The 24,317-nt window shown below is 47.7% G+C and overlaps 1 protein-coding gene across 11 annotated transcripts in view; it reads left to right on the forward strand.

Annotated features, from left to right (window-relative positions):
- IQSEC2 (IQ motif and Sec7 domain ArfGEF 2) overlaps positions 1-24,317 on the forward strand; it is a 160,872-nt gene that overhangs the window by 86,891 nt on the left and 49,664 nt on the right. Inside the window, exon 1 of one of the 11 annotated variants that reach the window (XM_079958649.1) lies at positions 22,186-22,211. The exons of 9 other annotated variants lie outside the window; for them this stretch is intronic. In XM_079958649.1, the coding sequence (XP_079814775.1) occupies positions 22,201-22,211 (11 nt within the window). In that variant the 5' untranslated portion in view covers positions 22,186-22,200. Of the gene's footprint in view, positions 1-22,185; positions 22,212-22,449; positions 22,494-24,317 lie in introns of those variants that run through there. One more of the 11 variants, XM_079958647.1, reaches the window with a different exon arrangement.

The following is a 24,317-nucleotide window of genomic DNA, read 5'->3' on the forward strand; positions in this document are numbered from 1 at the left end:
CCTGCCTCTGAGTGCAGCAGCCCCTCCTCTAGGTAACCTGGAGGGGGTGCCACCATCCCCCTTCCACGTCTTGCACTTCTAACCTGGACCCTGAGACCTCACTACACCAGCTTCAAACCCTGCCCCCCCCCGCACCCCAGGGATGGGCTCAGAGGCCGTTCCAGAGACACCCTTTCCCTCCTGCATAGATCAAAGGAGGGGTTCATGGCAAACAGTTCCTGCCTTTACTCAGCTATGAAGCAGGCAGGTTCATCTCATTTGTCATCTCTGAGTTTGGTCTTTCGCAGTCTCTGTTCTCTTGCTCTTTGCATCCTTTTGTATTTTGATATTTTGGTTCTTCGGTTGTGTGAGCTTTCTTACTAGCTCCTATGCCCTTAATAATCAGCCCAGCATACAGAAATTTAGCAGGGGAAGTATTTGTCATCTCCATGACAAAGGGTGGGGGGAAATGTCACTTTAAAAAATTTATTTGCAGCAAGAGCAGGGGCCGTAAACAATAGCAACAAAAGTACTTCTCCATTTGAACTTGACTATCAACCACCTTCCCCCACAACGGGGGGGCGGGTGTTGCTTTGACCTCTACTTTTGTGTCAGTGACACTCCCTCACTGTTCCAGACTTTGGTTTTGAGCTTTGAATTGGCTTTTTGAAACCCCAGATTGCCAACATTTCTGCAATTGACCCTGTCTTAAACAGCTATCTGATAGGCAGAAACATACCGGGGACTCCTACATTTCTCTCTGGTGGGGGCTGCTTGCAGGAGCCTGGCTGATACAAAGGTGGCAACCCAGTTTCACTCTAGCTCCCCGCCCCTTTCTGGTCATCTTTAACCCTCTTAAGTTTTGGTTTAGCTAATCTCTACTGTCCATATAGGGACGCAGGTGGCGCTGAGGGACGCAGGTGGCGCTGAGGGACGCAGGTGGCGCTGAGGGACGCAGGTGGCGCTGTGGGTTAAAGCCTCAGCGCCTAGGGCTTGCTGATCGAAAGGTCGGCGGTTCGAATCCCTGCGGCGGGGTGCGCTCCCGCTGCTCGGTCCCAGCGCCTGCCAACCTAGCAGTTCGAAAGCACCTCCGGGTGCAAGTAGATAAATAGGGACCGCTTACCAGCAGGAAGGTAAACGGCGTTTCCGTGTGCGGCTCTGGCTCGCCAGATGCAGCTTTGTCACGCTGGCCACGTGACCCGGAAGTGTCTCCGGACAGCGCTGGCCCCTGGCCTCTTAAGTGAGATGGGCGCACAACCCCAGAGTCTGTCAAGACTTGCCCGTACGGGCAGGGGTACTTTTACCTTTACCTTTTACTGTCCATATCTTGACTTTAGATCTCCTTTTATCACTCAAACTTGCTTCTGCCATTCTGTTGTAACATTGCTAAAAAAGAAAGAAAAGAGGACATGCTGCTTGCTGCCAACGCTTCCCAGTGGTCGTGCTTGCTTTGCTTCCTAAACCCAGACATGGTTGAGTTGCCAGTTTCTACAGTGCCCCTTCTCCTCTGCCTCTAACAGCAGCTGGCAGGCAAAAGTTAAGCTGGTGAGACTTTTCTTGGTGGGGGTAAGGAGATGGGGAAAGCTTCACTTACTATTTATAGCTGGCATAAAAGGCACTGGAGCAGGGCTGTTTCAAAAGCTGGCAGCCCTACTGATTTGTGAGGGAGTTGGTTGTGCTAAGGGGCTTGGTCCCAGAGGAGGCAGCGATGGCCACCAACTTGGATGGCCTTAGAAGAGGATTGGACAAATGCATGGAGGAGGAGAAGGCTGTCAGTGGCCACTCACCTCTGTGGCTTTGCTCTGCGTCCACGGCTGGAGGCAGAGAGGCTTCTGAATGTCAGTTGCTGGAAACCACAGGAAGGGAGAGTTGCCCTTGGGCTCGTTTCCCACATGCATCTCGTTGGCCGGTGTGAGAATAGAAGGCAGGACTAGATGTGCCCTTGGTCCCTCTGGTGTCTTAGTGGTGTGGAAGGTGCCTTTCGCAGTCCAAGGAGCAGTCTTCTCAAGCCAGTCTGCAGGTTCAGAGGATACAAATCCTACTTAAGGGGCTGCATAGGAGGCCGACACTTGAAGGACAGAGTCTTGCTTGGAAAATGAAGCTGGATAGAATTTTATTTGACCTTTAACCTGTAACTAAATCTTGAGTTGACCTTTCAGCTCCTGCGTCATTTTTGACGCCCTTTGTAAAAGCTGACCTGTATTCTGATGTTTAGTATTTGCTGTTGGTTGTTTGGTCTGTAAGAAACATGGTTCAGGCACCAATCCTGACCACACTTCATTCATTCAAGGAAGTGCTCATTTACTTGGGGGATGGGACAGGTTCTGAACTCATAATTTCACTTTCTGCAGTGTGTCCTTGCATCATGGCTGTGGTGGTCTTCTAATCTCTTCACACATTACATTTTAAAATTGTGAAAAGCAAATGTTACAGCTGCTGCATCAGGCAGGCACACTTACTGGGAGGCTCTGGCTTCCTGCTGAGTCTACCCTGTACACTTTTACTGCCACATAATGGGGAGACTGCCCCACCCCTGGTCTTGTCTCTGGAACGGACTCTGCCAAATATCCCTAACCTCCCCCAACCTTTTGCTCCAATCTCAGTTTACACATTTTTCTATGCAGACGCATAAGCCTTAAATATTACCCCCCCTTTTCTGCTTTTTCACCACCCCCCACGGGGAAGAGCATTTCCAAACAACCTTTGCTGCGCCCCTCAACTCTAAATGCAGTTCTTGCACTGGCCTCTAGGGGTCCCCCTACATGCACTTTTTCTGCCTGTCGCTGCTCGTCTCAGCCTTCCTTGCAATTTCAGGATGCTACCCGAAAGAACATGGAAACCAACCAAAAAGAAAACCCTCTTTGGAATCAGCTTCGCTTGTTTGTTCCCTGTGGGACTCTGTCCAAACTGGGCACCAGCCTCTACCCTGCAAGACTATGTGCCCTTGGGACCATCTCTCTTTTCCTTTCTCTCTGTTTCTCCTTCCGGGCTTCAGGACCTGCTGGCCAACCCCCCAGGGAGCCACCTTGGAAGCAGCAGCTCTCTGCTTAATCAAGCAAACTGTTCCGGCCTCACAGACACTGGGTGTGGGCCGGGAATCCTGGACACTGGAGGATTTTGCAGGCTGTGAAGTGTGCAGACTCTGCGTTCTTGTGCTGTGGGAGGGGGCACTCTCTGTTTTGCTTGTGCTGTCTCCTGGGTTGGCACCATGCATAAGATCTTGTATTCCCATCTGGGCAACCTGTGGATTTCATTGGAAGAAAAAAATGGCTAGGTGGAGGCAGGGCGGGCGAAGAAAGCTCACGGGGTATTATCTACAAGGAGACGTTTTGCCAAATCTGCTCTACTACTGCTGAGATTTTGATACTCAGTGTGAGAAATGTTTCCGACTTTCCCCATCTTGTCAATGTGAAAAATGAGTGTGCAAGTGGTGGAGTGTTGGCTGAGCCAGGGCCACGTGTGTGCAAGTTCCACTCGTGGTTCCTGGAGTGGCCACAAGAGAAAGCTGTGTTAATGGCACATGCATTCTCCAGTTCAGTGGATTAGACAAACTGGTGGCTGAGGTGGTGGGACATAAGGAATTCTGCCTGATAATAATCCCTGTGTGCTTTTCTGGGGGAAAGAGTCTTCAAGGGATGGCCTCTGGTGCAGACATCTGGGGAAAGTCAGTGACAAGGCCCAGGGTTTGCTTGCCAAAGGTCCCAGGTTCTTTCCATTTAAATGGATTTGGGTGGCAATTGTGGCATTGCGTCCTTTTTTGATGCCCAGGGTACACGTGCACCTGTGTGCATGGGCAGGGCAAGCAGGGCTTTCGCCGCCAGCGGTGCCAGGCACACATACACAGGGCACAGAGGGTTCACGGAGAGCTCACACACCAGCTCAGCCCTGGCTGCTGAAGGAGGAGGAGCCCGATTGGCCAACGCAGCCCTTGGTGAGCAAATCCCCCCCGATTCAGCAAAGGGACTGGGGACGCGGTGGGCTCTGGGGCATCAGGCAGGGCAGGATGGGGATCCCTGTGGGGGGGCACCTGGCTCACACCCCCTAAAAATTGTGTGTCTGGGGCTGTGCCCCCCTGGGGTCCCACACTAGCCCCTAGGTGGCAGGGCTGTGAAATACCTTTGCCTGAGTGATGAGCCTTTGAGCCTCCAGGTGCTGCTGGACGTTGCTCCCATCAGCTCCAGCCAGCATGGCCAATGGTCAGGGTTGATGGGAGCTGTAGTCCAGCAGCATCAAGGAGTCTATGGGTTTCCCATTCCTGGAGTAGACTGAGCTGCTTGATGGACCATTGGCTTGACTAAACCAGGTTCATGCATACATCTGTTCTCCTACACATCAATCATTGGGCAGAGCGGCTTTTTCAAAGGCAGCAGCCACCTCTCCTTTAGTGCAAAGGACTCTGGGAAAGCCACGACTTTAATCCGATTCTGCCGCTGGGGCAAAGCAAAGAGGTAAGCAGTAGTAGTTTAATCCTCATTGGTGTGGCAGTGTGAATTACAGCTGCTGTTTGCAAAGTAGGTGCTGATTCCTGTGTTACCATGGCAACATGCTTACCATCGCAAAAATTGGCGTGTGGTGGGGAGGGATCTACATTTCTGCACAGCTGGGAAAGTACAATCATGGTTAGTTCCCATGCCAGCACTTTACCTTCATCTTGGTAGTTCAACCACATGGAAGCACGTTATGTGATGACAACTGTGTCACCTTCGTAATATATGAATCAGGTGACCAGAAAGCTCAGATTATGCTTTTGGGCTCCAGAGAACTGCTACAGCTGAGCGTCCACAGAACACGACAGTTCTGTGTAGGAAATAATGTGTGATGATAACACATGTCTATATTTTGCTGTGCTATGGCAAAATACATGTGTCCTGTGGTCATGTGGGATATTCTTACATGTGGCTTGCATGTTATTTCCTGCATGGACTTGATTTCTGTTTTCTGGAATTCATCATGTTTGAAGCACTCCTGACCCTACACAGAGTCTGTACATTTGCATCTTAATTGGCTTGCTCTACTATATGTTGACTGTACAGTGTTTGTGCCTTTTCCTAGCTGGGTTTTGTAAAACAAAACAAAAAACAAGATCTACTTTTTTCTTGCTGCCCTAAAACCCCAATCTATTAACTATGGTTAAGTACAGTAAACGAGAGCAGGTCATGGGACCCTGCACTTCTTGATCCTCCTCATCTGGCCGTCTTATTCATAGTTATTTCTGCATTGACTGTAAAAATGGCTGTCCCTAACTAGGGTTTCTGCCTTAAACAGAGTTTGCCAACTAGTTTCAAATGCTGATTAAGATGGGAACTCTGGTTTGCATTATCCATGGTTAAGGCTGCTGTGATAAGGGTGTGAGCCCAGTCTTGATCTCCCAATAGTCATGATATCAGGAATGATATCCCTGTCCCTGCTCTCTATCACATACTGACACTCAAAACTACATGTTATGAGGAATTTATGGCTTCTGCAATTCTACATCTCCACAATAAAAATTCATTAAGCAAGAAGCAGGACATGTCATCATACTGAATATTCCCACCCCCTTGGAAGTATTACAGGGGACACAATGGATGGAGATGTTCATCTACAACAGCATTCCTCGTAAGGTGCAGGCTAAAAAAGAGGTTTGCTTGCTCAGACAAAATCGTTAACGAGGTGGGGCAGAAGAAAAAAGCATTGGGCTCTGTGCTGGGTGAAGAAGCAGTTCCATTCAAATGCTCCTTATTTGTACCCACTTGACCAATATGTTTTTACACACACACACACACACACACACACACACACACACACACACACACTGCCCACAACCATGAGGGCTAGATGCTTGCTTGTTTATTTTTTTAAACAAAAGCTCAGATTCTCAGGATTCCACCAGTATTGGATTCTGGTAAGCCATAAAGCGCGTTCTGCTGTGCAACTGTGGGCCTTGGCACATTTTAAAAACCACTTTCCCCTTCCACAAAACTATGGCAATCTTTTGCAAATTGTTGAAACTGCACTGAACTCCTCCCCACCCTCCTGTACCATTGGTGTGAATAAGGAATGTAGCTAGCACTACCTGCCATACAGCAGCTGTGCAAAACAGGAGCAAACTTGATGAGTTGCACCATTTCAGGTGCAGTGTGTGCCGCACCAGTTTACAAGTATGCAAAATGGGTGTGTACTGCAATGAGATTTCTTCATGTTAACCTGCCTTTGTCCTCATTCCCCTCCCATGCCTCTGAGGGTTTTCCTACTCCCTGTTGGATCTTGAGTGCACAGTATGAGACTTTGCACTGCCCCTACATGCAAAACAAGCGTGCCTTGCACACCAAGGGAAGGCTGTGTCTTATGAAGTGGCCATAATTACTTTAACACACTGACCAGTTGCTTGGTCCCACACTAGCTGAATAGCCATTTGCCAGCCAGTTATGAAAATGGGCTTGGACATATTGTGCAAACAGGTGCTGCTGGGGGGAGAGACTGGGGAGGAAAGCTCCTCTCCTGCCCCTGCCCCTGCCCCCACCTGCCTGTGGAGCATGTCAGGAATACATGCTGATCCCTCTCTGGGGCAATTCCCTCCCACCACCTGTTTTGGTCCCCTTTGCTCAGCTCCTCAGTTTCCCTGCCAGGTATAGGCTGTCCCATATTGATGTGTGCTGCTTGAAGAAGCCCATTGCTCCATGTCTTCCCACCCCAACTTGTTTCTGTAAATAAGAAACAAATACTCTTGTGTACAAAAATGATTTCGGTCAATAAATCTAAGGCTTCTGTCTTCTCTGAACCAAACAATAAAGAAAAGAACAATTAAATGGATCCTGCAGACTGCTGTTGCCTCTCCTCCCTTCCTCTCTCAAATCTCGCATTCTCTGCAAGGCTGAGTCGGAGCTGGGCTGCTGCTTCTGAGACATTTGGTAGGTGGGGAGCTGGAGGATTGGAAGGTAGGGACTGTACTAAAGGAGGGAAATGGAGCAGGTGGCTTCCCTCTGTTTTGCTGTCCTAAAGCTACTTTTCCACAGGCTTTTATTTTTGCCCTTATTAGGGAGCGGGTAGCAGCTTCCTGTCCAAATGTTAGCTTCTTCATATTTCTCTCCCCTCCCCAGTGCCACGTTTGGGGCTTTGAACAGATCTCTTCACCTGCATTTGTGGGGCATCTCCTGGACTACTTTGTCACAGAACTATAGGTGTATAAAATATAAACTGGTAACCACAGTGTGTCCATCTAACCCCATGATCTCAGTAGACAGAGAGAGACAGATGGCAATAAAAACTTCTGCTTTATTCTAGAGGTAGCATTTGAGGGCTGGGTGAGGGTTATATTTATATGCTTAGTACATTTTGGGAAGGTACAGTCATTGCATTCATTTAGACCAGGGATTCAAAAATACTTCCTTACGGCTTTTCTGCACGATAAGTTTTTTGCCACATAAATGTGCTTTCATTTCTCATTTGTTGTGGGTATGTGGGAAGAGGAGTTGGCTATTTCATATGAACTGCATCCACAAGAGAGAAGCCTCAGAATTGGCCAAAAATATTGCACCATTTCAGTATAAGAAAAAGCATGCAACGGGGAGCAACTTTCAATCAAGACAAGTGGCCAGTAACTGTTGACTTATCTAGCTCATTATCTAAAACCCATAATTCAGTAAAATATCTTTTCCAATGGCGAATTCTGCTGACAACAGGACACAGCCAAATATGCTTAGGGGGTGCGGTGCTGCCCCCCCCCCCGCCCATTTCATTGTAATCCTTATCATATCCTCAGCCTATAGCATGTGACAGGGAGATGCAAAGACTAATGCGTCATGTCAGAATGTTAAATGCAGATTAAACCTTCATACACCAAAGATTGGTCTAAGGTAGGTGTAAGTTTAATACATCTTGGTTACTTATGGTGGTTTCCCTCTGCTGGCTGTTGCTGGATCTCATTGATTGCATGCTGTACTGTTATAATTAGCAATGTTTGCACTCTCGGCAGACCCCTATCTAGGAACATCCATAGGGCACCAGGTGGGGGCTACCTTAGGGACACAGCAGCAGCCGTTTTTGAGAGTGGGGCGCACAAGTGACATGGAAACCCCTGCTCACCGAAGCTGCAGCTGGGAGCATCCTCAATGGGCTGTACTCCACTCATTCAGACAGCCCACTTGGATGAGCAAGTGGGATCCCCATCTGAACCAGCTCTGAATCCTCAGAGAGATTGCCCAGGGCCACAGAGCATGACCTGAACTCTTGGTCCTCCAGACCAGTTTCATTGGTGGATTCATATCTGTCTGAATTTTAGATTGGAGCATTCTGGAAGAAGAATGACAGGCTGATGCCAAAGAGCCAATTATGAGTTCAGTCCCAGGCCAGGATCTCATGCCATGAAATGCCTTTGTATGAAATTGGGTTTTACTGTGAGGCAGAGATTCGGCAGGCAAAGCAGCGGCTGCATGGGCAAGGTGGAGCTGGATTGCCCCACACCCTTCGTATGTTCCTGTGTTGCTTTTGTTCTCCCAGCAGTTGAGCCCTGAAATACACTTTGCTCTGTAGGAGGCAGTGTGTGGGGTGGAAGAGAAATGGTTGATCCCCTGAGCTCTGCAAAGCGAAATATCTCTAGGGCTGTGTGCTTACCTCCCACCCAGGGGTCCTTTGCTGCTGAGCCACTTCCACAGTTTACCGTAGTAAGTTTTTGGAGCTGAGACATTTTTCAGACTTTGTCCAAGCAAGTCTGGATGGTGGATTGTTTGGCTGGCAGAAATCTCCTGGGATCAGATATCAAAGGAAAGGGAGAGGTAAGCAGGTTTGCGAAAGGGTTGTCTCCCATTTGACATTCACTACCCACCAGTCAATTTTACATTGGTTGGAAGGAGATGAAGTAAACTGGGGAGACAGGATTCATGGCTTCCCTAGCAATCCACCCTATGCAGAAGCATCTGTGGTCATGGGGCTGCAGCCAGGCAGCCCTCCATCGTGCCTCTCAGCCCAGTTCCAGTGGAGAAACACTCCTCTCCCACACCATTGTTCTTTACTTTTTAATTGCCATTTGTGCATGATTAAGTGCTTGCAGCCCCCACCCCCAGACCCAGGCTTCTTCCAGTCCCAGCCACGAAGAGATGTCAGTAAGGACGGACAGGGCTCCTGTATTGCTTCAGGAATGGCGCAGAACCAGAGTTGGCGTAGATGCAGTTTGCCAGGAGAAAACCTCCCCCAGCTGAGATTCTACAGAAAGTTGCAAGGTGCAGGAATTCTACACACACATCCTCCAGCATCTCTTTTTCTTAAGTCTCTCCCCAGGTTTAAAGCTGCATACAGCACCACATACACGTGTGACTGTTCCCTTGGAGAAGCCGGCAACCCCAACCCACTCCAGCTCCACTTCTTGTGTGTCAGAGGACGGGGGGCCATCCGCTTTCCTGACTTCGTGATGCCTGCAGCTGGGGTTGCAATATTTCTTTCTATGGCCAGGCTTCTGTGCCATTAGCTGCTTGACGTCCAGAATTCTAACAGTTGCAACTTCCTGCACCACTGTCTCAATATGCCTGGCAAAGCTGTACCTGTTAGATGTCTGTCTGTTGAGCAGCTCTTGGCAACAGCACAGGATGCCCTGCTGGGAAGATGAAAACTGGCAGCTTCGCTCCAGTTCTTGTAAATATTTCCTCACAACAGCGAGAACTTAACTCACTGGAAATTCTGTGTTAACACCTGACTGTGTTCTCTTCTTTAGATTTGCTCACTGCTGCATCTGGATGAGATCACCAAGCTGCCTGTTCCTTGTTATTATTGTTTAATTGTACATATCTTAAACTTACCCAGCATTCAGGTTGCATCTTTGCAGGCTTAACACTAGATGGCAGCAAAATTTGAGTTCTGATCTGCCTTCCTCCTACTTGGGGGCACTTTGGGAATTGCATGGCCGTCCACCCCGCCCCCCGCCCTGCTCTAGTGGTTAAGGCAAGGCCAGTGTGGTTTCAGGGAGAGATGGGCAAATGCGGGTGCTAAGGAGTGGGGTTGGGGTGAGCAGAGACTGAGCTTTTTCTCGGGTGGGGTGGGGCCGGAAATTGGACTTTTGAATTCTGGCTTTTGTTCACAATGTTGGGCAGTGAGCTTGTGGTTCAATCACGGAGACACAGACTCAGGACTTCTTCTCTCTGCCCCAGGATTCAGTGTATTCACTCTGTTGGATTTTGCTCTTATTAAGTGCAAAGTAACACATGAGTTGGATGTTGCTCAGTGGGTCATCTAGTTGAACCCCTACCTTTTCTACCAAGTTAACGCACGTCACCCAGAGGGTTACTGATTCTAAAGAAGTGGCAGGTTTGGCCCCTCTAATTCTGCTTCTAGAAAATTGGAAGAGAGAGTTGGTTGAGGGAGGAGCTTGTGCCAGTGCTCCCTTATGCTGTTCTCAGGGTTGGAAATCACTGTGTTTAAATAATTGTGCAGCCCAGAACTTTGGACTCCAAAATAGGTACACACACATACACACACAGAGAGAGAGCGGAAATACAAATATACACAGGTATTCATAGTTTGCCGTTCTGATTTCAGTTGAGAATATTTGAAATCAAATGCTTTATACTTTTTGGCATCACTTGACATTGTTTTGTTTTCAGTAGCCATCAAATATGAAATCTCTTCAGCTGTCGTTTCTCAGATACAAAGTACTATTATATGTCAGCTAACAAATTTTATTAAAATATCAACTGTCAAATATTAAATATTGAAATAAAATAGCATAGACAGCCAAGTCCACAAATCAAATATTCAGAGACTATCCTTTGAATATGCAGGATTGAAATTCACAGAGGATAATATATAGAGGAATGTTGGGAGCAAATTGATTTCAGCTCTAGTGTTCTTCATCCTGAAACACAGACCCAGTTCACACATCACATGAAATCTGTTTAAAATAAACTGTGATTATCATAGAATCGTAGAGTTGGAAGGGACCCCCAGGGTCATCTAGTCCAGCCCCCTGCAATGCAGGAATCTCAACTCAAGCATCCATGACAGGTGGCAACCCAACCTCTGCTTAAACACCTCCAAGGAAGGGGAGTCAACAACCTCCTGTGGGAGTCTGTTCCACTGTCAAACAGCTCTTGCTGCTGGAAAGTTCTTCCTGATGTTTAGTCGGAATCTCCTTTCTTGTAACTTGAAGCCATTGCCTTGAGTCCTACCCTCCAGAGCAGGAGAAAACAAGCTTCTTCCCTCTTGTGTGACAGCCTTTAAGATATTTGAAGATGGCTATCATATCTCCTCCTAGTCTCCTCTTTGCTAGGTTAAGCATTCCCAACTCCCTCAACCATTCCTCATCAGGCTTGGTTTCCAGACCCTGGATCATCCTGCTTGCCCTTCTCTGCACATGTTCCATCTTGTCAATATCCTCCTTAAATTGCACTGCCCAGAACTGGACACAGGACTCCAGGTGTGTTCTGACCAAGGCAGAAGAGAGTGCAGTGGCGTGTGGTCCGTGGACTAGGGAGATGAGGCTAGTCCCCTAAATGTTCCCCTGGCACCTCCTTCCCAAAGCCTGGAAAGCTGCTGCCTGGCTTGGGGAGGAAGGCATGATGCTCCCACATCACACCTGTGTCACGCCCCACCCCATCACCTTACAAGCTGGTGCCTCCGATCCTAACTGTTCCCCTATTAAAAATGTCACAGCACGCCACTGATAGAGCAGGACTATTAATTCCCTTGATCTGGAAACTAGGCTTCTCTTGATGAAGCCTAGAATAGCATTATCTTTTTTGTTGCTGCATCACACTTTCGACTCATGTTCAGCTTGTGGTCCACCAAGACCCCTAGATACTTTTCACATGTACTACTGGCAAGCCAGGTGCCCCCCATCTTATATTTGTGCAGCTGGTTATTCCTTCCTATGTGAAGAACCTTACATTTGTCCCTCTTGAAATTCATTGTCTTAGTTTGGGCCCAGTTCTTCAATCAGTTCTGGAATCCCAATTCTGCATTTTGTAGCATTCGCTACCCCTCCCAGTTTGGTGTCATTAGCAAAATTGATGACCATCCCCTCAATTCCTTCATCCAAGTCATTTATAAAGACAAACAGCAATGGCCCCAGGCCCCACCTGTCACTTTTTCCAGGAAGATTAGGAACCGTTAGTGAGCACCCAAATTTGTCCATCACATCATATTTCAGTTTGAAATAAACAGTGGTTTTAATGTGAATGAGCAGCATGCTGTTGCACATAGCTCAACAGTTCCCTCAGTGCTCCTGTGCTGTTGCTGCTCCATGGCCTGGCTTGTTGTGTCATCTAAACCTGGGCTCATGATTTGTTTTCTTAAAACAAAACATGAGAAGTGAGTCAAAGAACAAGCATTGGTTTCTTTGAAGGAAATAAACCACACGTGCTTTGGGGGACATCAGGAGGGCTATCCTCGTTTTTTGTGATGTCTAAAGGAGGCGCCCACAGCTCCCTGCTGTGACTGGAGCAGACACAGGTCCTCCACCAATGTGTGTGGCACCATCAATGCTCGTTCACCCCTCAGTGAGACGGTGATAATTCTGTTATTTTTATTTTTAATGGATTTATAGTTTGCCTTCCCATGACAGGTTACAATATAATGTAACAATGCAATGAAGATCTGAATGGAGCTGGGGAGGGTTAGCATCTTCTTCCTGCTCTTAAATTCCATGCTGCAGGTGGGCAGACGCAGGGCAGGGTGAAAGGGGGAGGTTGATTGCCCTCATCTAGCCCCACTCCTCTGCTGGCATTTCAGGGGCTGCCCTTTGGCTCTCCCATTTTGACCCACTTCCCACAGCCCTGGTTATAAAAAGACGGGGGGGGGGATGCAACTCTGCTGTTGCCAAGCAACACTGCCCTGTGACTGCAGAAGGGAGCAGCTGGCCCTGTGCTTCTGCAGGGATCCTCTGCCCGCCTGCCGAGGTTGGAGGGAGCCTTCCCAGACCCAATAGCTTCGGGTGTGTTAATAATAATAATAATAATAATAATTTTTTATTTATACCCCGCCCTCCCCAGCCAAGGCCGGGCTCAGAGCGGCTTACAAGCAATAATAAAAACAAGATGAATGATTACAACTTAAAAACAAAAATAAAATACAACATTAAAATAATGGAACATTAAAATATTAAAATGTAGCCTCAGCGCAGGAGGAGAAGGAAAAGGCCCTGGTTCTGGTTGAAGCCAATCTAACTTCCTTAGGGCCCGGGACCACTAGGGTGTTGTTATTTATGGACCTTGAGGCTCTCTGTGGGGCATACCAGGAGAGGCGGTCCCATAGGTACGAGGGTCCTAGGCCGTGAAGGGCTTTAAAGGTCAAAAGCAGCACCTTAAATCTGACCCTGTACTCCACCGGGAGCCAGTGCAGCTTGAAAAGCACTGGGTGAATATGCTCCCATGGCAGAGACCCCGTGAGGAGCCTCGCTGCAGCATTCTGCACCCGCTGGAGTTTCTGGGACAGCTTCAAGGGCAGCCCCGCGTAGAGCGAATTACAGTAGTCAAGCCTGGAGATGACTGTTGCATGGATCACTGTGGCTAGGTTGGGGCGGGAAAGATAAGGGACCAACTGCTTGATGAGGCGAAGGTGGAAAAATGTCGCCTTGGCTGTTGCTGTAACCTGCGCCTCCATGGAAAGGGAGGTGTCAAGGATTACACCCAAACTCTTTAACGGAAGGCAATGGCACTAATTGGGCCCCCGCAAGAGAAGGGAGTTGGTCCCTCATCCCCATGCCATCCTGACCCAGCCCTAGGACCTCTGTCTTCGAAGGATTTAGTTTCAACCGGCTTCCCCGAAACCATCCAGCCACAGCTTCCAAGCATCTGGTCAGTGTGTCTGGGGCCGAGTCGGTGTGGCCATCTATCAGCAGATAGAGCTGAGTGTCATCAGCATATTGGTGACAGCCCAGCCCAAAGCTCCGGATAATCTGGGCAAGGGGGTGCATAAAGATGTTAAAAAGCATCGGGGAGAGAATTGTGCCCTGCGGCACTCCACACACCAAGGAATGGCGCGACGACATTTCCCTCCCTAGTGCCACCCTCTGTCCCCGACCAGAGATAAAAGAGCACAGCCATTTATGGGCTATGCCCTGTATCCCCACGTCTGTGAGGCGGTGGTCCAGAAGATCATGATCGACCATGTCAAAGGCTGCTGACAAATCTAAAAGGATCAGCAGTCCTGACCCGCCTCAATCCAGTTGTCTACAGAGATCATCTGTTAGGGCAACCAGAGCTGTCTCCGTCCCAAAACCAGGACGGAAACCGGACTGAAATGGATCTAATGCCGATGTTTCCTCCAGAAACCTACCAAGCTGTTCAGCAACCGCTCTCTCAATTACCTTACCCAGTTATGGAAGATTTGAAACTGGGCGGTAATTGGATAGGTCTAAGGGATCTAATGAAGTTTTCTTTAAGAGTGGACACACCACTGCTTCCTTCAGTTCCCCTGGGAATGTCCCCATGTCAAGGGACAAATTGATAATTTCAACCAGGGGGATCCGCGCAACATCTGGACACGCCCTAATCAGCCAAGACGGGCACGGATCAAGGAGGCAGGTGGTGGGCCTACCAACTTGGAGGAATCTATCCACATCAGTATGGAGTATCCGATCAAAATGGTCCAACACTGGACCTGAAGTCAGTCGAGGGGCCTCCAGTTCAGTCACTGTATCTAAATTGGCAGGGAGGTCACAGCAGAGCAACAGGACATGTGTTAGATAATATTTTAAAATGTTCACCGTATGAATTTGACTAGGCAAGCTTAAGGGCATATTCCAGATTTATTTTAGATGTATTGATGGTATTATTTATTAATCAATTTAATTAATTTCTATGAATTCTGAACTGCCCTTTGCCAAAGGGATCCCAGGGTGATTCTGCAGATCTGCACAATTAAAACATCAGCACATGTAATAAAATCAATCAATCAAAACATTAAATTCTAAAATTAAAGTCAAATAAAATTATTCCGTTTAAAACAATCCAGACAATTATTTCATAGTAGTGGAGGTAATTTCTTATGTATGCTGCTGGACACACACAATGATTGATTGATTGATTGATTGATTGATTGATTTGTTTGTTGCTCTATTGTTCCTACTTCTATATCCCGCCTTTCCTCCAAAGAGCTCAAGATGGCGTCAGTGGTTCTCCCACCTACCCCCATTTCCCCCTCACAGCAACCCTGTGAGTTAAGTTAATCTGAGAGGCAGTAGCTGGCCCAAAGTCACCCAGTGGGTTTAATGGCTGAGTGGGGATTTGAACCCAGGCCTCCCAGGTCCCAGTCCATCACCCTCTTTTAGGCCTCTAGAGGTCATCACCAGTTCTTTCAGCGGAGCTCTAAAGGCAATAGAAAGTCAGTTCATACACTGACTTCCACGTCTGCATATTCAGCTACAGTTTTGATATGCATGTGCTTAATACAGAAGCCCAATCAGTTGCCCATGTTTGATTGATTGACTAATTGAGTGGATATTTTTATCATTGTTATTTGTTGCTAAATGTATTTGTTGCTAAAATTATCCTTCACCAATGGATCCCAGGGCAGGTTATAACTATTTTTAAAAAATTTTTAAACCCGGAGTTTAGAAAGTTAAAACAAATTACAGTCACAGGAAGAGAGTAGGTCTTGAAAACACACATCTCAGGGGTCAAAGACCAGGGGGATTGGATTCTGCACTTACTGCAAGGAGCTCAAGAGCAGCTTGCTTCTATCTTTATGATTACTACTACTATCATTGTATCTATGTAAATGGAAGTTTACAAAGAACAGGTATGACAAGAGGGTTGCACTCTAAAATATTTCCCAGGAAACGACAGACATAGGAAGGAAATGGAGGCAAGGATGAGTAGCGGGCAAATATTCAGTGATTTCTGTTACATGGACCTAAGTTGAAGTATAAGGACTAGCGGGGTATCTAAGTATTTTACAGGGCCTGATCCATATTGCTTTAGCAGCGGGGATTCATAGATTCATAGAATTGTAGAATCGGAAGGGGCCACGAGGGTCATCTAGTCCAACCCCTGCAATGCAGGAATCTCACCCAATGTGGGGATCAAACTCACGACCCTGAGATCAAGAGCCTCATGCTCTAACAACTGAGCTATCTCAATTCCCATTTTCCAAATGGCAGGGATAATGACTTGCCACAACACATCCATGACAGAAGTGGGACTTGGACTATTTCCCACACCATGCTCACTTTCATTCTGGCATGCCCCCAGGCCGAGAGAGTGGAACATTTACAAGGAAGCAGGGAAAGCATAAACTCTCAGCTCTGCGGGAAAGAGTGTATGGCTGGCATACCTACACCACAAATATGCATCCGTCTTCTACAGTTTAACTGACACAACTTCCTCCAAGGAATCCTGGGAACTGTAGGTTGCTGAGAATTCTGCATGTGAGACTCTAACAACCTTCACCAAACTACACTTCCCAGGAGTTCCTGAGGTGAAATAATCACCATTAATTCAGTTCAAATCATTAACCAGAGGTGCTGTTTTGCATCCAGCTTTGCTGAGAGTTTATTCCTCAGCCTTTTTCTTCCAAAGGACAACTTCAGGAGTAAATAAGGTATCTGTGTGGATATACAGTATTGCACAGTCAGGTGGGTCTCAGGATGGGGAAGACGCACATCGGCAGTGTGAACTGCTTTACGGGGCTGGTCCTGTAGCTGAAGACATTTTTTTGAAGCATTGTGCAATTTAAAGAAAAAGATCCATATGAAGGGAGAGCCAGGCCATGTAAGTTGCCAATCAACACTGAACGCCCTAGACAACAGGGCACCTGGTCGTAGTCTTCCCCAGCATGGAGAGATGCATTGCAGTGCTATTTAAATTGTAGTAATTATTTCTGCCAGTCTGTCTACATATCTATCTCTATTTTCCATTTAAATTATAGTAAAAAGATTCTTTTGTTTAACAAAATGTATATGGTGTATGTTTGTATGTTTAAAGCCAGCACTGAAAAGAGAACAGGGAGGCACCTGCCTGATGTCAACAAGCAGGGAGTTGTTACAAAGTACAGGTGCTGCCACATTAAAATATCACAACTATAATTAGTATAATTCCTCCAAGTTGGTAGGCCCACCACCTGCCTCCTTGATCCGTGCCCGTCTTGGCTGATTAGGGAGTGTCCAGATGTTGCGCGGACCCCCCTGGTTGAAATTATCAATTTGTCCCTTGACATGGGGACATTCCCAGGGGAACTGAAGGAAGCAGTGGTGTGTCCACTCTTAAAGAAAACTTCACTAGATCCCTTAGACCTATCCAATTACCGCCCAGTTTCAAATCTTCCATAACTGGGTAAGGTAATTGAGAGAGCGGTTGCTGAACAGCTTGGTAGGTTTCTGGAGGAAACATCGGCATTAGATCCATTTCAGTCCGGCTTCCGTCCTGGTTTTGGGATGGAGACAGCTCTGGTTGCCCTAACAGATGATCTCTGTAGACAACTGGATTGAGGCGGGTCAGGACTGCTGATCCTTTTAGATTTGTCAGCAGCCTTTGACATGGTCGAGCATGATCTTCTGGACCACCGCCTCACAGACGTGGGGATACAGGGCATAGCCCATAAATGGCTGTGCTCCTTTATCTCTGGTCGGGGACAGAGGGTGGTGCTAGGGAGGGAGATGTCGTTGCACCACTCCTTGGTGTGTGGAGTGCCGCAGGGCACAATTCTCTCCCCAATGCTTTTTAACATCTTTATGCACCCCCTTGCCCAGATTATCCGGAGCTTTGGGCTGGGCTGTCACCAATATGCTGATGACACTCAGCTCTATCTGCTGATGGATGGCCACACCGACTCGGCCCCGAACACACTGACCAGATGCTTGGAAGCTGTGGCTGGATGGTTTCGGGGGAGCCGATTGAAACTAAATCCTTCGAAGACAGAGGTCCTATGGCTAGGGCGGGATGGCATGGGGATGAGGGACCAACTCCCTTCTCTTGCGGGGGCCCAATTAGTGCCATTGCCTTCCGTTAAGAGTTTGGGTGTAATCCTTGACGCCTCCCTTTCCATGGAGGCGCAGGTTACAGCAACAGCCAAGGCGACATTTTTCCACCTTCGCCTCATCAAGCAGTTGGTCCCTTACCTTTCCCGCCCCGACCTGGCCACAGTGATCCATGCAACAGTCATCTCCAGGCTTGACTACTGTAATTCGCTCTACGCGGGGCTGCCCTTGAAGCTGTCCCAGAAACTCCAGCGGGTGCAGAATGCTGCAGCGAGGCTCCTCACGGGGTCTCTGCCATGGGAGCATATTCACCCAGTGCTTTTCCAGCGGCACTGGCTCCCGGTGGAGTACAGGGTCAGATTTAAGGTGCTGCTTTTGACCTTTAAAGCCCTTCACGGCCTAGGACCCTCGTACCTACGGGACCGCCTCTCCTGGTATGCCCCACGGAGAGCCTCAAGGTCCATAAATAACAACACCCTAGTGGTCCCGGGCCCTAAGGAAGTTAGATTGGCTTCAACCAGAGCCAGGGCCTTTTCAACTCTGGCTCCGGCCTGGTGGAACGCTCTGCCTCATGAGACCAGGGCTCTGCAGGATCTGATTTCTTTCCGCAGGGCCTGTAAGACAGAGTTGTTCTGCCTGGCCTTTGGCTTGGAGCCAATTTTATTCCTTCCTTCCTTCCTTCCCTCCCTCCCTCTCTTTCTTTTTTCTTTTCCTTCTTCGATGAGGCTACATTTTAATATTTTAATGTTCCATTATTTTAATGTTGTATTTTATTTTTGTTTTTAAGTTGTAATCATTCATCTTGAGCACGGCCTTGGCTGGGGAGGGCGGGGTATGAATAAATTATTATTATTATTATTATTATTATTATTATTATTATTATACAACTATTTTAATTTAAATAGAAATACAATACATCTTATTGGGGAAGACTGTGACTTGGTGGCTTATTTGCTTGCTCAGTCTCCTGTCCAGGTGATAACTATTAGTGGTCAACTTCAAGGCCTTTGCTCTCACTTCTTAAAAGTATTTTTGAACCTGATACAAGGCCACCCTACCAAGTGCCCATTTTCTTTGCATGGGGAAATAGCAATAGCTGTTCCCCTTTTTAGAGAGGCAGCAGCACCTTTTTGACATCTGCAAACCATTAAACCAGCCACCACCCACATTTCAGACCTATTTGTACATTTAGCAACCAAAATTGCTCACAGCCAGAAAAGAGGGAGAGAAACAAAACCCTCAGAGTTTCATGTGTAGGCAGTCAGGTCTATTGAAGAAAACTTTGCTGCATGTCATTTCAGGCATGAAGGATTGGTGTGAGAGGCATGGCAAGATCCATAGAAGAAATAATAATAATAATAATAATAATAATAATAATAATAATAATAATAATGCATTGTACATATATTAACATTTCTTCTATAACTGAGACCTTAGAATTCTTATAACAGCCCTACATTGGAGTCATGTCAGATGATGGGGCATTTAATAAATGTCCATGATGAGTCAAGATTGTTCCATGAGCCAGGGGTTTCCCACCCCTCATAGTAAAAAAAAAAATCAATCACACAAAGTGTTCCACATACTTCCATTAATAAACTTTGTGCACCACTTTAGCAATTACTATTGCCATCTCCATCTTGCAGGTATTGACTTTGTAGCAGAGACATAAGAGCCCTGCTGAATCGGACGAAAGGCAGATCTAATCCAGCAGATCTTGTTTCTCACAGCGCTAGCCAGATGCCCATTGAAAGTCCACAGCCAATACCCCTCTTCTGCGCTTGTTCTCCAGCAACTGATGTTGAGGAGCATGATTCCTTTGCTGTGGCTTGTGGCTCACACAAATAAAGACTCTCTCTCTCTCTCTCTCTCTCTCTCTCTCTCTCTCTCTCCAGGAGAGTTATAATGCCCCTGAGTCTAGAAGCAGGATAGCACCCTACCCCCCAATTACTTTTCTCCTAGCTGATCCCACTTTCAATACAGGAGATAATTTCTGTAAGATTTGTATACTGAGAGCCCCCTCTCCGTATCCATTTTCTCAACATGGGGGCCAATTATTGAGAGTAGAGAAGATCAAGGAAAGGGTGGCAGCGGGGTTGGAGATAGCTTGGTTTATGTTATCTATCATATGTTCATATGCTATCATATGTTCACAAATCAGTAAAATTTAAATTGAGTTATTGTTTTTTAAAGCCACTGACTGAAGAAAAGGGTTGGCATTACAGAGTTCAGTCTGGCTGGGCTTCTTGCTCTGGTTCAGTATGAGGTGAACACGAGATGGATGCTGTTAACTGCTGCAGGAAGGCTGGAATTCAGGAAAAGCCAGTTGGAAACCAGCTGTCTGCTCTGTGTTGCAGGACCCTGGGGAGTTTGGCTGCAGCGTGAGCGTGCATTGAGTGTACGTGTTGGCGCGGGAGGTGGGGGGGCACACAGCTCCCTCCCTCGGCTGGCGGAGTCGCCATTCAGGACAGCAGGTGCTGTGGGGTGTCTCTGGTCGCCGCTCACTCGAGCAGGGCTGGAAATCTGGGGGAACAGCTGAGGCTCCAGAGAGCTCAAACACGGCAGCAAAGGGCTCTGGGAGCTCAGCTCCGCACAGTGAATTTGAGGGGGGGGGGGATTTCTACTGCCAAGGACTCTGAGCGTTGGTGTGGACTGAATGACTGGAACTTGGTTGCATTGCGCCTGCTGGGACCTTAATGGGGGGGGGGGCAGCATGCAAATGATTTATCCTGACACAGCCAAGGAAAGACAACCCTCACTCTCCTCTCTCCTCTCATGCCACCACAAGTAGTTTGCTGCCTGTGACTCGGCATCTGCCCCCGTCCTGGACGCTGGATGTGGCGGTACTGCATCTCGGTGCGGACCCTGAGGTATCTATCCTTCCCAGCATATTGGCATGAGTCATGGGGAAAGAGGGCAGCACCAGGTTAGAAGAAACGAAGTGGGTCTTCGCTGAGATGCGATCAGGAGGGGGCGGGAGTGAGCATACAGACACTGGGATTAGTTTGGAAGATATGGGGACACATTGCATTCTGTCTGCTTTGCCCACAGATGGAACCTAAAATGCATTATTTGGTTTGTTGCCTATCTAGCCTGTTCTGTTCCTGGGACTAGGGAATAGCACTTGGCACCGCATTCATCTTCCCAATGTCACTAGGAAGGAGGTTGCTCTTGTTCCCGTTTTGCAGATTAGGGGCTGGCTCATGGCCGAACCAGAAGAGTGGTCTCTGGGGCCGCTCAAAGTTTATGCTGTGTGTCTGCTTCTCACTCATCCCATTCCAGAGGCAGCTGCCCTTCCACACTGGATTCTGCTTGGGCTAAGGCAGCCTTCCCATTAATTCAAATCTAGGTCTGTCAGGGTGCAGATTCTGGGTGGTATTAAAGGTGTTAGGGAGAGAGGCAGGCAGGCAGGTGTAACCTCTGGAAGGCACAACCCACCAGGAAATGGTCCTCTGCAAGTTTCAGAGCTCGCAGTGATAAGGGGATGGTGGTGCCGGCACTGATGGAGAAAGCCGCTGGCTCTCATCTTTTCTGTGGCAAGAGGTAGTGACTATGGCCCCTATGGTTGAAGGGTGTGAAAGGAGGCCAAGCCAAACACTGAGAACAGGTCCTGCCAAGGGGGACACAGTGACTCAGGAAGAGAAGAGCTGCCTGGGGGATGTGTTGTTTGTTCTTCAGCTATGACAGGAATGCACACTGGCAGGGCACAGTGCTTGGTGTCTACTGGTTCGACAGGCTACTCCAGTCCCTGCAGGGGGCACTCCTAGGGTGCCTCTCAGATGTCTTGGCCTCTAAGCAGAGGTGGCCCCATCATGAGGCCAGGCGTGGTGGTGATTTGGGGTGTCATTAAGGGCTAGAAGACAAGGCAGAGCTGATCCCGCAGGTTCCCCAATGAAATTAATGGGAGCCATGCATGAGAACTTCATGACAGCTTGACTTGAGGTTCACAAGAGGGGATGCCATTTAGATTTTAGGCCTCAGTATCAAAATGTCCTGGGCTGGCGCTGGAGGCTCATGATGCTGGTCAAATGAGCCAGCTGTTGCATGACACTCCCTGGTGATGATTGGGAAGAATGTATAAGGAACTAGGCTGTGTAACGACTTTGTAGTCAAGGGAATTGGGTGGCAGGGGGAGAACTGAAGAGGAAATTGAAAGAGGAAGTTGCCAGATGGGAACAGAACACTTGGGTGGGGCGTCTCAGTTGGAAACCCCTCCCCCTCCCCCACTACAAGGGACATGCTGAACTGAAGACTGCAACCAAGCCATGTCCTTGATGCAGGGGAGACGAAGGCAGTGGAATTAGAGTGAGGAGCAGATGTGCTGGGATGAGTCTCCATGAATGATTAGCAAGTAACTTGCTGCTATATCTGTGTTGGTTGGTGTTAGACAAAGAAGTTTGGGAAGCAACTGCAGTTTCCAGGACCAGCAAGAGCAGCAAGAACAGCAGCTGTTCCAGGCCTAAAGATCAGGCCCAGGCCGAGAGGCTGCTATAGCAAGGAAGGGACTAAAGCCTGGGGAAGAAGAGCTGCCTGCTAGGCTGGAAGGGGGATGTGAGACTTTGGTGCACACCTTTCAACTGGATGGGTGCCATTCCCTATGAATCATGAGTGAGAGGAGCACCTGCACACCCAGGTCCTGAGCGCAGTTACGTCTGGGTTATGCTGCAGATCATGGGGGTGGGGGCACTGGGTGGGCTGGAAGCAATGAAAGACAGGCTTGTGCTGCGTCCCATCTGCACACACACAGAGACCCTCCAAGTGTCCCTATTCCTTAGGGTGTCCCTATTTTCATTAGAGAAATGTTGGAGGGTATGGAGTTAGCCAACCTGCAAGCCGTCTGAAGGCAAACCTGTATTAGGAATGTTTTTTTTAAATGTTTAATGTTTTATTATGTTTTTATATATGTTGGAAGCTGCCCAGAGTGACTGGGGCAACCTAGTAAGATGTGTGTGGTATAAATAGTAAAATTATCATGATGGAATGGGATGTCACTATTTTCATCAGAGAAATGTTGGAGGGTATGCACTGGGTGGGTTGGAAGCAATGTTTAGGCTTGTGCTGCTTCCCATCTGCACACACACCCATCCTGCATGCCCCCCCCCACATTCACCCCCCACTCCCTTTGGCAACCATTCCCCTTTAAAAGAAGATGCACAGTAGCTTCAGGGAGGTAGCCGTGTTGGTCTGACACAGCAGAAATATATATAAAAAATAAATAAAAATGTCCAGTAGCACCTTAGAGACCAACTAAGTTTGTTCTTGGTATGAGCTTCCGTGTGCATGCACACTTCTTCAGATACCAGATATTTTGTGCATGCACACGAAAGCTCATACCAAGAACAAACTTAGTTGGTCTCTAAGGTGCTACTGGACATTTTTATTTATTTATTTTATATATTTCTACACAGTAGCTTGTGTAATTTCAAGCCGCTGCTAGGCCACTCCTGCCTAGCAGGACCCTGGCTGTAGTTGTTTAGGATTGCAGCTGTGGCAGCCCAGGGCTTGGTAGTTTCAGTTGACAAGGATAACAGCTATAAGTGATGGATGGATGGATGGATGGGTCTAAGATTGTGGTGGTGGTTGCTGCCAGTTTTATGTTCACAGGTTTCCAGTGCAGCAGGCTAGGGCTGCAGGAAGCTGAAAATGGGAGTCCCTCACGTTTTATCTTTTTGCACTGTGACTGTTCTCAAAAATGGAGTGTCTCTGTTTGTTTGATTGCTTTTTATGAAGTCAACACTGAGGTGGGAGCCCTGGCTTCAGTGGGAAGATTTAAGTAATCAAATGAGGGAAACAGATGTTGGGGGAGGTGTGGTGTGGTGTCAAGTGGGGCCTCTTGCTGCAGCTGCTCAGATCCAAGGTAGCCTTACCATGAGTCCCTGGGCAGGAGATTCAGGTTATACCTGAAGACAGCAGAGTGAGAGGTAGCCAGCTGTGATCCATGAGATGCAGTCAGTTGGTAAGTTCTCTCACAGAAGGAACAGGAAAGGAAGTTTCAGTAGGGCTTGTGCCAGAGGATTTCCCAGCGAATTTCAAGTGGGGGTGGGGGGTTCACTTTTGTCAAAACTGGCCCACCAATTTGGCTGTATTCGATTTCATTGGGAGGGGCAAAGTTCCAAGGTATGTTTAGTTATAACTGAGGCTAAGGGTGTGTGGCACAGTGAATTTTAAGGGCAGTGGTTGTGGTTACTTCTGTTTATCTCTTAACTATAACAATATCATCAAGACAAAACAAGCAGGCACCACATTTTTAAAGCAAATGCTTACCAAACACACAGGACTATTTAATTGTGTATAACAGTAATCACTCAGAGTGCACAACCTGCAAATTGGTCAAAGACATCAGTGCTCCAGAAGATCAATTGCATGTGTCTAAAACACTGGAGAAGTGAAAAGTCCCCTTTTTGAAGCAGCATGCCTACTGAGCAAAATACGTAAGAGTGAGAAGGCACAGCTGGCA

Source organism: Podarcis cretensis (assembly GCF_951804945.1).
Source record: "Podarcis cretensis genome assembly, chromosome: 17".
In the NCBI taxonomy this organism is placed as follows: Eukaryota; Metazoa; Chordata; class Lepidosauria; order Squamata; family Lacertidae; genus Podarcis; species Podarcis cretensis.